General features: G+C 43.4%; 1 protein-coding gene across 2 annotated transcripts in view; it reads right to left on the bottom strand.

Annotated features, from left to right (window-relative positions):
* Nucleotides 5790–14436, bottom strand: part of TTF2 (transcription termination factor 2) — a 50660-nt gene continuing 42013 nt past the window's right edge. For both annotated transcript variants that reach the window (XM_005677808.3, XM_018045970.1), the window contains 5 exons: nt 14016–14074; nt 13050–13200; nt 11365–11447; nt 9693–9767; nt 5790–6167 (listed from right to left, as the gene is read on the bottom strand). In XM_005677808.3, the coding sequence (XP_005677865.2) occupies nt 6023–6167; nt 9693–9767; nt 11365–11447; nt 13050–13200; nt 14016–14074 (513 nt within the window). In that variant the 3' untranslated portion in view covers nt 5790–6022. The remainder of the gene's footprint in view (nt 6168–9692; nt 9768–11364; nt 11448–13049; nt 13201–14015; nt 14075–14436) is intronic.

Below are 14436 nucleotides of genomic sequence, written 5' to 3'. Positions count from 1 at the left end.
TTCTGCTTCTGCTTCTTGGACATTGAAGTGCCTAAAGCCTTTGACTCTGTGGATCACAACAAACTGTGGAAAATTCTTCAAGAGATGGGAATACCAGACCACCTTACCTGCACCTTGAGAAGCCTGTATGCAGCTGAAGAAGCAACAGTTAGAACTAGACATGGAACAATGGACTGATCCCAAATTGGGAAAGGAGTATGTCAAAGCTATATATTGTCACCCTGCTTATTTAACTTATATGCAAAGTATATCATGCGAAAATGCTGGGCTGGATGAAGCACAAGCTGGAATCAAGACTGCCGGGAGAAATATCAATAATCTCAAACATGCAGATGACACCATGCTTATGGCAGAAAGCGAAGAGGGAACTAAAAAGCCTCTTGATGAAGGTGAAACAAGAAAGTGAAAAAGTTGGCTTAAAACTCAACATTCAAAAAATGAAGACCATGGCATCCAGTCCCATCACTTCATGGCAAATAGATGGGGAAACAATGGAAACAGTGACAGACTTTATTAACTTGGGCTCCAAAATCACTGCAGATGGTGAATGCAGACATGAAATTAAGATGCTCGGTCCTTGGAAGAAAAGCTATGACCAGACAGCACATTAAACCTAGATGGTGTATTAAAAAGTAGAGACGTTACTTTGCTGACAAAGGTCCGTAAAGTCAAAGCTATGGTTTTTCCAGTGGTCGTGTGTGGATGTGAGAGTTGGACCATAAAGAAGGCTGAGTACTGAAGAATCGATGCTTTTGAACTGTGGTGTTGGAGAAGACTCTTGAGAGTCCCTTGGACTGCAAGGAGATCCAACCAGCCAATCCTACAGAATCAACCCTGATTCTGAATATTCATTGGAAGGACTGATGCTGAAGCTGAAGCTCCAGTACTTTGGCCACCTGATTCAAAGAGCCGACTCATTAGAAAAGATCTTGATGCTGGGAAACACTGAAGGCAGGAAGATGAGATGTTTGGATGGCATCACCGACTCAATGGACTTGAGTGTGAACAAGCTCCAGGAAATGGTGTAGGACACTGAGTGACTCAACAACAAGAAAGTATTTTCCCATCCTTCCTTTCATATGTAATCTCTGCTACATGCAGAACTAGCCAAGGATTCTAAGCACAAAGGACGTGAGCTAGTGAAGACACGGTCTCTCGTTTCCCCCTAGGGGTTACAGCAGGAGCCTCCAACCTTTTTGGCACCAGGGACCAGTTTCATAGAAGACAATTTTTCCATGGACGAGGGATAGGAGATACAAGTGCATTACATTTATCATGCACTTTATTTCTATTATTATTACATTAACTCCATTTCAGATCATTAGGCATTAGATCACAGAGGCTGGGGATCCCTGGATTCTTTCATTTCCATTCCTGTCCCCTGGCTACTGATTTGAGTGGTTCTTTGTATGTAACCGACGCTAATTGCATTGCTATTTATGAAAGCATTTTATTCTAGGTTATATGCCTGCTGCTGCTGCTAAGTCGCTTCAGTCGTGTCCGACTCTGTGCGACCCCATAGACGGCAGCCCACCAGGCTCCCCCATCCCTGGGATTCTCCAGGCAAGAACACTGGAGTGGGTTGCCATTGCCTTCTCCAATGCATGAAAGTGAAAAGTGAAAGTGAAGTTGCTCAGTCATGTCCGAATCTTCGCGACTCCATGAACTGCAGCCTATAAGGCTCCTCCATCCATGGGATTTTCCAGGCAAGAGCACTGGAGTGGGGTGCCATCGCCTTCTCCAGGTTATATGTCTACAATTTCTAAATTCCTATTGTTATTCTCTCTGTGCTTAAAGTCATGCCTTTTAATTCTTTCTGGCTTCTTCTAAAGCTAGATGGTGCATAGCAAATAGCAGCACATCCCACTCTGTAAACCCAGATTCTCTAAAGGCATTATGGTAGATACCAAGCTCACAGACAAACAGGGGTCACACTGCACAGTGGCATTTCCATGACCATCCTGTTAGTGAAGGAGAATCTGGCTTCACCCCGGAGCCCTGCTGAAAGCTATTAATACCTCACCAGGCCGTCTATAGGTTCACACATAGTCGGACACGACTGAAGTGACTTAGCAGCAGGCAAGACAATCGGAGAGAAGAGAGAACCCAGTAATCACATGCAGCCATTCCAAATCACATCTATGATTGCTAGAGGAGGGGGTTGTGCCCCACAAAGACATCGTTCTACCTACTGTGTTCATAGTAGTTGCATGGCGACTCCTAGGGAAGGTTTTCAAGGGCCCAGGTTCCATCCAGCCATGGCATGCACAATGCCCTTTTCTTGATTGACACTGCCAAAGAGAAGTCAAACTCTAAACTTTGAGGGCAACTCTGCCATATAAAAATACCTTGTAAGCTGGGTGCTCAACAGCGTTGTGCTTTGGAAACAGATGTTCACCATCTGGCTCGTTCAGCTGCACCCATGCTTCTATTTTATTCTCATATTCCAATACCTCGTCCCACAGCAATAACACCAGCATTTGGATAGCACGTCATGCTTAATAAAGTATTTATTATCCCATTTTGTCCTTGCCTAAGTCTGGTGAGGTAGGCAGGGAGATGTAAAAAGAAAACCCAACAGTTACAGTGTCACATGAACGAGGGTTGGTTGGCACCGGCAGAACTCAGGCCGGCACTTCGACTGTCACATTGTGAGATACTGCCCACTGCCAGAGGGTGCAGACCCACCTTGTCACACGCTGACCTTAAGAAACGGGCTCACAGTAACTAAACTGAGTGTGAGCCTGAGATGGACACCAGAATGCTACTCATAACTCACTGGCAGGGACACTGGCAGCCCGGGGTTAAGATTTCAGGACACACATCTGGTAACGACAGTGGCTCCCATTTTTGCTGTATGCGCCTCACATCCATAGCTTCTCCCTGTTATACCAAGACAAAGCTGGGAGGCTTTGCCAGTTTAGAATCTGAATGATGAAAGCTAGAGAAACTGTCTGAGATACCAGAAGGAATCTTGAGTAGACCCCATCAGTCAATGGGCTCTGAGTATCTGAAGATTGTACATTATAATCCCTGCATCCATCTTCAGACTAAAAGGAAGCATATTTGAACCTCAAAGTTAACACTGCCTCTCTCCTAAACAGGGCTTCACAGGTGGCTCAGCGGTAAAGAATCTGCCTACCAATGCAGGAGAAGTGTGAGTTCTATCCCTGGACTGAGAAGATCCCCTGGAGGAGGAAATGGCAACCCACTCCAGGATTCTTGCCTGGAGAATCCCATGGACACAGGAGCCTGGTGGGTTACTGTCCACGGGGTCAGAGTCGGACGTGACTGAGAACACACACACACACTCTCCTCAACAGCCTGGAAAGGACACTGATAGTGTTGACTTAATGTGCTTTCAACTGACATGACCCACCTGTCGTGTCAAATGGGCGTGGTGTGTTTATGTTGTTAATATCCCCGTGGAGCACAGTGACTGTATGCCAATCCTCACACCTCACAGACGGAAAGAACTGAGGTGCCTGGGGAATCTGCAACTAGCTAAACACCAGAGAGTCAGCAATTGTTCCTACCAGCCTGGGAGGCAGGGCTTCTCAGATGACATTCCCTTTAACCTGGTGTGTGGAGCACACAACCAAACTCTCGGAGGGTAATCTTACATCTTCTATTTCCCGATTTTATCAGGGACCTCACTATAGCTGCTGAAGTTCTAAAAACAATGCCCAGCACAGTCACGTCCTTAGGGGGCACCTTTGCTTAAAAAGGCCCCAGGGCCTCAGTCCACACTGTGACTGGCCTAACACAGGGCTTTGTCATGTAATCCTAACTCAAAAGAGGGCGACAATTCTAGTGAAGAAGAAACACAACTCTTTTCAGCAGAAATGTGCGGAGTAAGTGCTTTGAAAATGACTGCCAACAGAAAGGGAATCTGAATAGTTCCCCAAAGGGAAATTCTCAAAGAGTTTGTATTAGTTAAGATATGAACTGCTATATAAACAATCCCCAAATCTCATAGTTAAAAAAAAAATTATTTCTTGATTATGTCATAGTCCGACGTGGGTGAGCTGGGATGGGAGGGAGGCACTGGAAGGCTTTGCTCTGCTGTCATTCAGGAACTGAGGCTTACCAGTCTACCAAAGGGCCCATGGCCAACAGCAGATTCAACACCTCTGATCTAGTGGCTCCACAGTTCTGTAGGGCCCTGCAATTGTCCATCAGCTCCTTTGTATTCAGTGGGCCAACAAGAAAAGGAACAGCACAAAGAATCATATGCAAAGTTTTAGAAGGGCAGATAAGAAATGACTTACACATCGCTTCTCTCCACATTCCACTGACTTAGAACTGCGTAATACGACCCATGTAACTGCAGTGAAGAATAGGACATGTAGTCTCCGGTAGTCAGGAGGAAAAGGGACGTGGGGGTTAGTGGACACAAAGCATTATCTCTGCTATACGTCAAACATATTTAGTGGATTATGCCAATGATAATACAAATACTATATGATTCAGTAATACTGAAAATAACAATGAGACTAAGTGCTTCTATACCGCAAATGTGTAAAACTACAAATACTATAAAAATACAAATGTTAAACTATATGACAAAATACTACATAACAACACAAAATGATATAATAACATAAATGATATCAAATTCTAAATGATACAATAATACAAATACTACCCAACCACATATTAGATAGGAACCCACTTCTGCTCAGCCTATACAGACGGTTACTATGAAACTCTTAGAGAGAAACACAGGCAGAACACTCTTTTGACATAAGCACCAGGATCTTTTTTGACCCACCTGCCAGAGTAATGAAAACAAAAACAAAAATCAACAAATTGGGATCTAATTAAACTTAAAAGCTTTTGCACAGCAAAGGAAACCATAAACAAGATGAAAAGACAACCCCCAGAATGGGAGAAAAATGTTTGCAAACAAAGCAGTGGATCAAGGATTAATCTCCAATACACACAAACTGCTCATGCAGCTCAACATCAAAAAAAAAAAAAGACAAACAACCCAATCAAAAAATGGGTGGAAAACCTAAATAGATATTTCTCCAAAGAAGATATAGAGATGGCCAACAACACAAGAAAAGATGCTCAACATCGCTCATTTTAAGAGAAATGCAAATCGAAACTACAAGGAGGTATCACCTCTTACCTGTCAGAATGGCCATCACTGAAAAATCTACAAACAATAAATGCTGGAGAGGGTGTGGAGAAAAGGGGACCCTCCTGCACTGTTGGTGGGAATGTAAATTGAGACAGTCACTATGGAGAACCGTATGGCGGCGCCTTAAAAAACTAAAAGCAGAACTACTGTACGACCCCGCACTCCCATTTTCCATACACCCAGAGAAAGCCATAATTCAAAAAGACACATGCACACCAGTGTTCACTGCTTCCATGTCCTGGCTATTTACAATAGCACGCCAAGACACGGAAGCAACCTAAACGTCCGTCAACAGAGGAATGGATAAAGATGTGGTGCATGTATACAACGGGATGTCAGCCGCAAAAAGGGACAAAACGGAGTCATTCGTAGAGATGTGGATGGACCTAGAGACTGTCAAACAAAGTCAAGTAGGTCAAAAAGAGAAAAACAAATATAGTATATTAATGTGTATATGTGAAATCTAGAAAAATGGTCTAGAAGAGATGGTTATAGGAGTAGCCTTATTGGTAGGAATTGAAGAGATGGGAGGGAGTCTGTGTTAGAAAAGGCAGTAACACGGGGTCCCCATTAGCTGAGAAGAAAAAGGCACAGAGGGCTTTTTAAGTTTTTGCTGAAGCTTAGGTACAACTCTCCCAGGGCTGTTTATCCAAAGTACTTTATTGATTTTATTTAATACGCTGATTGGTTAACATGACTGGTTAACTAGCTGGTTAACATGATAATTCATCCTCGCTTGGAGAAGGGCATGGCATCAGGCTTGAAGGTGAAACTGAAAGCCAAGGAAAGCTCAAAGGACCAGGGTTAAGTCGTTCCCCCCAGATCCTAGTACAAACCAGCAGTGGCACTATTCTAAGCTTGAAAAACAGGAAGTTAGATCCCAAAAAGGACTTTGAGGTCAGCCAAGGAGAGCTTGGTGACAAATTCTCCAGATCCTGATAGAATCTGTTTGGCTAAATCTTTCTTTTTTTCTTGGAGTTGCAAGATCTTCTCTTCCACTGTTCCCTCGCAGACAAATCTGAGAAACAGACAAGCAAATAATCAGAACCCCAAAGCAGCATATCTAAAGAAATATTCAACCTTCTATGCATGCTTAGTTTTTAAAAATTTCCTCCTCTATTTTTCCTTAGGTTTGATTAATAACTAAACCTAAACAACTTAGACTAAATATATACATCCGTTTAAAGTGATCTGAACTCAGACTGACTTTTCATTTCTTAAGCTGAAATAATTGAGAAACGCCAGAATCACAAGAGATATGTGCCTAGTCACTCAGTCATGTCCGATTTTCCGACCCCATGAACTGCAGCCTGACAGGCTCCTCTGTCCTTGAGGATTCTCCAGGCAAGAGTACTGAAGCGGGTTGCCATGCCCTCCTCAAGGGGATCTTGCCAACCCAGGGATCGAACCCAGGTCTCTTGCATTGCAGGCGGATTCTCTACCAACTGAGCCACCAGGGAATATGCCAACCCCCAAAAATAAAAATTGTAGAGATCCAGCTTTCACACAGAAAGCTCCACCTTGGGAAGGTCAGAAGGTCTAAAGCTATCAGGCTTCTGCTAGGAATGTGTACTGGTTTAAGTACAGAGTGTCTTATTTCATGGCTGATTCACACTGAAAACAGGTTTGACCAGTTGAGGAAATGCCACTGTTGTCCTTTCTTCACTCAGTCAACAAGTACCGATGGAGATTCACTATATGCCACGCACCATGCCAGAGAACATAGACGAACATGCTCGTGCAGTCAGAGAACCCAAGACAGAGATGTGAAAATAAACAGCAGGAATGGTGATATGCCTTGGGAACCGCTCTAATCGCGATGTGTCCACTGTACAAGACGAGTGAAAGGAAATCTGTCTGGGCTATTCAGGGACGACCCCAGTGACGGGTTAATTCTTCATGTGACTTGTAGGATGAGCGAGGGTTTGCCAGATAGAACAGTGGGGAGGGCATCCCAGGGAATGGGAACATGTATAAAACCATGGCTAACATGTGCAGCAACATGGATGGATCTAGAGATTATCGTACTAAACCAGAAAGAGACAAATATACATGATATCACTTATATGTGGAGCCTAGAACACAACAGAAATGAACATATCTATGAAACAGAAATAGACTCACAGGTATAGAGAACAGGCTTGTGGTTGCCAAGGAGGGTGGGGGTGGAGGAGGGATGGCTTGGGAGTTTGGGGTTAGCAGAGGCAAACTATTATATGATGGATAAACAGCAAAGTCCTGCGGTATAGCACAGGGAAATATATTCAATGTCCTGTGATAAACCATAAGGGAAAATACAAAAAAGAATATATATAACTGCCACTTTTGCTATACAGCAGAAATTAACAAACACTGTAAATCAACTGTACGTCAGTAAAATTAAAAATAACAACAAAGAAAAAACAGAATGAATGGAATAGAGAAATTGTCCAACTCTCTGCAATGCCATGGACTATAGCCTGCCAGGCTTCCCTGTCCATGGAATCCTCCAGGCAAGAATACTGGAGTGGGTTGCCATTCCCTTCTCCAGGAGACCTTCCTGACCCAAGGACCTAACTCAGGTCTCCTGCGTCATAAGCAGGTTCTTCACCATCTGAGCCTCAAAGGAAGCAGGAGTATGGTTACATGTTTAAGCTATAAAGTAATCACTTATATTTAGAAAAAAGAAACAAAACCTTTGCTGAGTTTTGGAACATGGTATGCTTGGGGAGGTCATCCAATCTGGCCAGGGCAAAAGTCAAACACTACGTTGTACCACAACGACAGAAGTTCAGGAGACTGGTGGGGGCTGGATCAGGAGTGACCATTCCTGTGACGCCAAGAAGCTTAAGAGTTGAAAGGAGGAAATGGCAGTGGATAGGAAGAAAGGGATGGTTATAAGAAACATCTAGGAAATAAAATGAATGGACATGGTTTGTGAAAAGTAAGAAGCTGGAGTCTGGTTTTGGCTCCATGATTAGATAAAAATACTGGCACTATTCACAAAGATAAGGAATTCAGAAGAATCAACAGATACGGGGAAGTAGGGAGAAACAATCTCAGCATGCGGTACTGTGAGTCCCTAGAGCAGGTAACAGTACTTGCTACATGGGGACTCCCCACTTTTGTTGTCTGTTTAGTTGTGAGGTCGTATCTGACTCTTTGCAACCTCATGGACTACATTCTGCCAGGCTCCTCTGTCCATGGTATTTCCCAGGCAAGAATACTGGAGTGGGTTGCCATTACCTTCTCCAGGGAATCTTCCCAACCCAGGAATCAAACCCAGGTCTCCTGCATTGCAGGAGAGTTCTTTACCACTAAGCCACCTGGGAAGCCTAACAGGTGTTCATTTTTTCGAGGTGAATGAGATAAATCCATAAGTAAATGAATAATGGGTGCGGATGCGGACACTTGGATTCATACATTTTGTGGGGATTTGGATATCTGGGCCTGAGGAGACCTTGGAACTGATGGTATAGATTTTGGACTTGCTGGAGTAGATAGGATTATTGAGAGAGGTGCATACAAAGTAAGCTGAGAAGAGAGCTAAAGACAGAACAATGGACACAATTGCTGTACTTGGCACATTTTGCAATTCATTGGTCCTGTTAGCAAGAGCGGCTTCAGTGACATGACGAGGTGAAAGCCAGTTCATACAGGCTGAGGAATGAATGGAAAATAAGTAAAGAGAGACAATGATTTCTAATTCTTCAAGAAACTTGGCCATGAAGATGAAGGAAAGCAGTCCATAACTGGGCTGGATTGCACTGTTAAGGCAGGTTCTGTCATTGTTTTTAAAAAGAGGAGGGTCTCACGTAGAGGGACACTCTACAAAATAACTGTCCTGTGCACTTTAAAAATGTCACGGTCATAAAACACAAAGAAAGACTGAAGTGTTGTTCCAGATTAAAGGGGACAAGAGAGTGAGAAGAACTGAATGCTATGCAGGACCTTTTGCTGGGAAGGACATCACTGGAACAAGCGGCAAAACTGAATAAGGTCCACAGATCAGATGATAGTATTGTATCATTGTTAACATCCTGGTTTTGATAATTTTACTGTGATTATGTAAGAGATGTCATTTTTAGAAAGTGCCTATTTTAGTATTTAGAGGTAAAGGAACATCATGTCTGCAACTTACTGTCAAATGGTCCAGAAAAAAGCTTACACACACACACACAAATGTCACAGCAGTCAGGAATCTTTTGGTATTATTCTTACAATCGAGAACTCTGGGGTATTTTTGTAAGAATTCCTACATTCTTTTCTATGTCTGAAGTTATGTCGAAATAAAAGCGAAAGAAAGAGAGAGAAAGACAGAGAGGAGGGTCCTTTCATGGGCAGCCTTGACTGAGATAAGGCTCATCACTGTACTTAAGTTTTCTTCTGCAGGGACCAGCTCCAAGGTTACCCCCAAATTTGCTAGTGTTCCCTTCTTGACCATGAGTGCCAAGGAGGATGAGCCCCACAGTGACCACCAAATACTTTACATCCTGTTAACACACTACCAAGAAAGATTTTCACAGGAGCAGATCCTGGCCCCAGGAGACCTTTACATACTTACTTATGTATGACGACATCTTTTTGCTGCCCTACTCGGTAGATTCGGTCACAAGCTTGATCTTCAAGTGATGGATTCCTGTGAGAAGACAGGTTTTGAGCTCAGGGGAACTGACATCCTCAACAAGGGGCAGGCAAATCCCACAGGCCAAATCCAGCCTGCAGTCTGTCTCTGTATGGCTCTTGAGTTTGAAATAGTTGTTACATTTTTAAAGGTTTGTAAAAAAAAAAAAAAATTAAAACCAAAATCCACAAAAAAGAATATGTGACAGAGACCTATGTATCTGCAAAGCCTAAAATATTTATAGAAAAAGTTGGTAGATCTCTGTTCTAGTCTATGTGGGGCTTGGAGACTCCCAGATGTCTTCTTGCCCTCTCATGAGAAACTGGGCTCAGATTTGCCTCCAACAGGAACTCTTAGCACCACCATCAGCTGAAAACTATAGGTAACAGAGGCTAAAGTGATGCTCAAATCCAATCATTAACTAGCTGGATGACTCTGGGCAAGTCATCTAACCATAACCTAAAAGGCTTGGGAATCAGAGGGCTGGCAAATGATCATTAATGCCTTTATCTTTTTAAAGATTTTTTTTAACTGTGGACCACTTTTAAAGTCTATATTGAACTTACTACAATACCGTTTGCTTTATGTTTTGGTTTTTTAGCTGCAAGGCTTATGGGATCTTAGCTCCCCAAACAGGGATTGAACCCGCACCCCCTGCGATGGAAGACAAAATCTTTTAACTACTGGACCATCAGGAAAGTCCCCTCTAACGCCTTTTTCAACTTTTAACTTTCTATGATTCAAATAAGGAGACTTAATTTGTTTCCTTCTTTCTAGATTCTCCTTTTCAATTCCAAACTAGTTTCTCATCTTACCTCTTTAAAAACCTGAATAACATTTCTCCAATTCAGAAGCCAGCATGATTCCAATTCTGCTTTCCTCATGTATGGGGGTGGGAGGGGTCCCAAGTAAGACCTAAACACATTCTCCAGGAAGATAACAACAGGTGGGCCTGTCTGTGCCCATCTGGGCTGCCTGGAGAACAAACGACAATCCCTGGCAACGGTGCCTGGAGCAGCAATCCCTAACTGGCATCACTGAAAAAGCAAAGCTGGGACAGATTATGATACTTTCTCCTAGCAACACATGAATCATTTACTTCGTATCTAAGAAGGATGCTGCTATGCTCCTGGTGTTGACACTATGAGCGGTGAGTCCAAGGCTACGTGTTAAGCATGTATCTAACATAATTAGAAAATTTCTTTGCCTTTTCCTTTAGGAGTAATGGTTCTCACTCTTTGCCAATGCTGAGATTTCCTTGGACTTCAACAAGTATGTCTGAGATACGGTGTTTTGAAGAGAGAAAACTCTTCGTTGGGTGAAGTAGCTCTTAGCCATGAGAAAAAGCCCTACTCCCAGTTTCCATGGAAACAGACATCAGGTTAACAATAAAGTGAACAAACTATTTTAAATAGTCATTTGAATCCTTCCTTGGTCAGGAATACAGGGCCATCAACTCAGCCTACACCATTTTGATCTGTATCTGTACACACGTATGCACAGAGGCACCTCCACAATACGAAAGGAACACACTCATATGAGGTCAGGTTTTACTGCCCCTCTGGTCCCCCTGCGATGCAGGGACAACTCAAGAAAAACCCACAATTGTTACCAGTGCATGTCCAGAAGAAAAAGATGGTTTCCTCCAGTCAGGTTTAGACCGACACCTCCAGCCAAGAGAGAAATTAGCATAACCTTCAAAAGGAAGCACACCATTCACTTTACACAGATTCGGTCTCATAAAGCATCTCTCCTCCTGTCACAGGTTCAATACCAAGATCAATACAAATAAGCAACATGTTCTTATCAAATTTCCTTCTGCAGTCATAAAGGCACTGTTTCGAAACTTTGAGATGCTATTTTCCTTGCCTCACCTTTGAGAAGATTCTCATTTAACCTTGTTTTGGTGAGTCAATCGCAAGACATTAATTGCGTGCCTGCCAAATATATGAATACTACCACTTAGAGTGCTGGGGCTGGTCAGTGCAGTACACTTTCCATCAACCAGATACTGTCTAATCCGCCAGTCCCCCACCACTGCCGTGACTCTCCTGCCGATCACTCAGCTGTGGTTTGGTCGCTCAGTCATGTCTGACTCTTTGTGACCCCCGTGGACTGTAGACCACCAGGCTCCTCTGTCCATGGGATTTCCCAGGCAAGAATACTGGAGTGGGTAGCCATTCCCTTCTCCAACAGATCTTCCCCACCCAGGGATCAACCCCAAGTCTCCCCCTTGGCAGGAGATTCTTTACCACTGAGCCATGAGGGAAGCCCCAAATTCCCATCATCCATAACTAGATGTCTTTGAGAGGAGAGTGAAAAAACTGACTTAAAACTCAACATTCAGAAAACTAAGATCATGGCATCGTCTCCCATCACTTCATGGCAAATAGATCGAAACAGTGAGAGACTTTATTTTTGGGGGCTCCAAAATCACTGCTGATGGTGACTGCAGCCATGAAATTAAAAGACGCTAGCTCCTTGGAAGAAAAGCTATGACCAACCTAGACAGCATATCAAAAAGCAGACATTACTTTGCCAACAAAGGTCCATCTACTCAAAGCTATGGTTTTTCCAGTAGTCATTTACAGATATGAGAGTTGGACTATAAAGAAAACTGACCACCGAAGAATTGATGCTTTTGAACTGTGGTGTTGGAGAAGACTCTTGAGAGTTCCTTGGGCTGCAAGAAGATCCAACCCATTCATCCTAAAGGAAACCAGTCCTGAATATTCATTGGAAGGACTGATGTTGAAGCTGAAACTCCAATACTTTGGCCACCTGATGCAAAGAGCTGACCCCGATGCTGGGAATGATTGAAGGTGGGAGGAGAAGGGGACGACAGAGGATGAGATGGTTGGATGGCATCACTGACTCAATGGACATGAGTTTGAGTAAGTTCCAGGAGCTGGTGAGGGACAGGGAAGACTGACATGCTGCAGTCCATTGGGTCGCAAAGAGTCAGTCATGACTGAGCAACTGAACTGAACTGACTGTTCTCCCATTTCCCTGCATCTTTCCTCATATCAAGATCCCACACATCCTTCCAGGCTTGCCTTTTCCACAAAGTTTCTTGATCCTAACCAGTTCTGTCCTTACTCTTTTTAACCTTCATATTTTATTCTCTTAGAGTATTTTCACACTTTGACACGTACCCCTGATAAATGTCAAAAGAATCAAAAATACCTGGAGGGATCAAAGCTATGAATACTTTTCAAATGAGCTATGTTAAAATTTTCTGTGTAATCAGGAACAGTCTGCTCTTAATTACAGAACTCAGTTGTGATCAGCTCGTACCTGAGGGCCCCTGGGGCTGTTAAATGCCTCTACCAAGTCCATTCTCTGTTTAGGGTTGACAGAGCCATCGATGGTGGCATAAGTAAATCCACATCTTTTAAGATGCAAGGCTGCAACCTTCAGCATGCTGGTCCACTGCGAGACAATGACACTGGAAGAGAGGAGAAAACAGAAAACCGACGCAGATGAAATAAACTCATCTGCAGGGCTTCCATACGATTCAGTTATCAAATGTGGAAGAAGGAAAGCCTTCTGATACTTAAGGGTACACACTTAGGTGACATAAGATTATAATGCTCCCAGTTATTTCTATATCCAGTCTGCAACTTACAAGTCAGAACAAAGTGGTGGTGAAACTAAAGTGACGGCTGCAGCCTCCGATTATCTGGGGGCCTAGTTCTCATCTAGAGGAGGTCTGTCCTCCTGCAGAAAAGGAGGACAGGCCCCTCCCCTTGCCAGTCAGAACCATAAGGCTCTAGGGTTTCTCTGTTCCCCCCATGCTGTGCTTTAATTAGAGTTTTACGTGTTTAGATCAAAATCTTTCTGATCTACAAATGCAGTGAGTAATACAGAGTAAAGTAAAACAAACAATGACTGACCCTCCTGCACCCCCCGCCCCTAGCTCAGGAACACGCCCAGCACTGTGGGGGCTCCCGGTCTGACCACACCCCTCTCCCTCCATCTCCCTCTGTTACTGTCTTGCTTTGTTTAAGATGCTTCTTCTCTGCTCTTAAACACCTTTTCAGATCCTCAGTTTACTTAGATCCTCCAAGGATTGCCTTCGCAACCACTGTCAGAAATATTTTAATTAGAAATCATAGGGAATTTGTGCTGTAACCTCAGTACTTTCTGCTGAGTGTGACTCAAGGTCCTTGATATAAAAAGCTAAGACTTATAACCATCCACAATATCCAACTTTCTTGCATAATTACAAGCAACATTTGGATAATGAAATAACACACTTACCTCTTTTGGGACCCTGAATTTCTTCGGACTGCCTCCAATTCTGCCAAGAGAGATGAAATCTGGAAAAAGGTTGAATTAACATAAGTAGGTTTAAGCAAATTTGCTTTTCTCCATTTTCTCTCCCCTGAATGAAAGAATCAGTCTCCCCTAGGGCCTCTCAGCTTTAAGTATTACTCCTCTCTGGTTCCCTTTCCTCTTGGCAGCCAGAGGACTATTTCCAGAATGCCAGTTTCTTATTTTCTTTCGCTGACTGAAGACCCTCCAGTAGCCTCCCACAGAGAATAAAGCCCAAGCTCCTTACAATGACCTCCCAGATTCTCACTTCGTCTCACGTCTCCAGCCTTATCCCTCACTACATCCAAATGATGCTTGGGTGATACCAACATTCTCCCTCCACTGAGCTGTGCTTTGTCTCATCTTT

The sequence above is a fragment of the Capra hircus genome, chromosome 3 (genome assembly GCF_001704415.2).
Source record: "Capra hircus breed San Clemente chromosome 3, ASM170441v1, whole genome shotgun sequence".
Lineage (NCBI taxonomy): Eukaryota > Metazoa > Chordata > Mammalia > Artiodactyla > Bovidae > Capra > Capra hircus.
The sequence above is the reverse complement of the archived record's forward strand: the minus strand, read 5'-3'. Positions and strand labels throughout refer to the sequence as shown.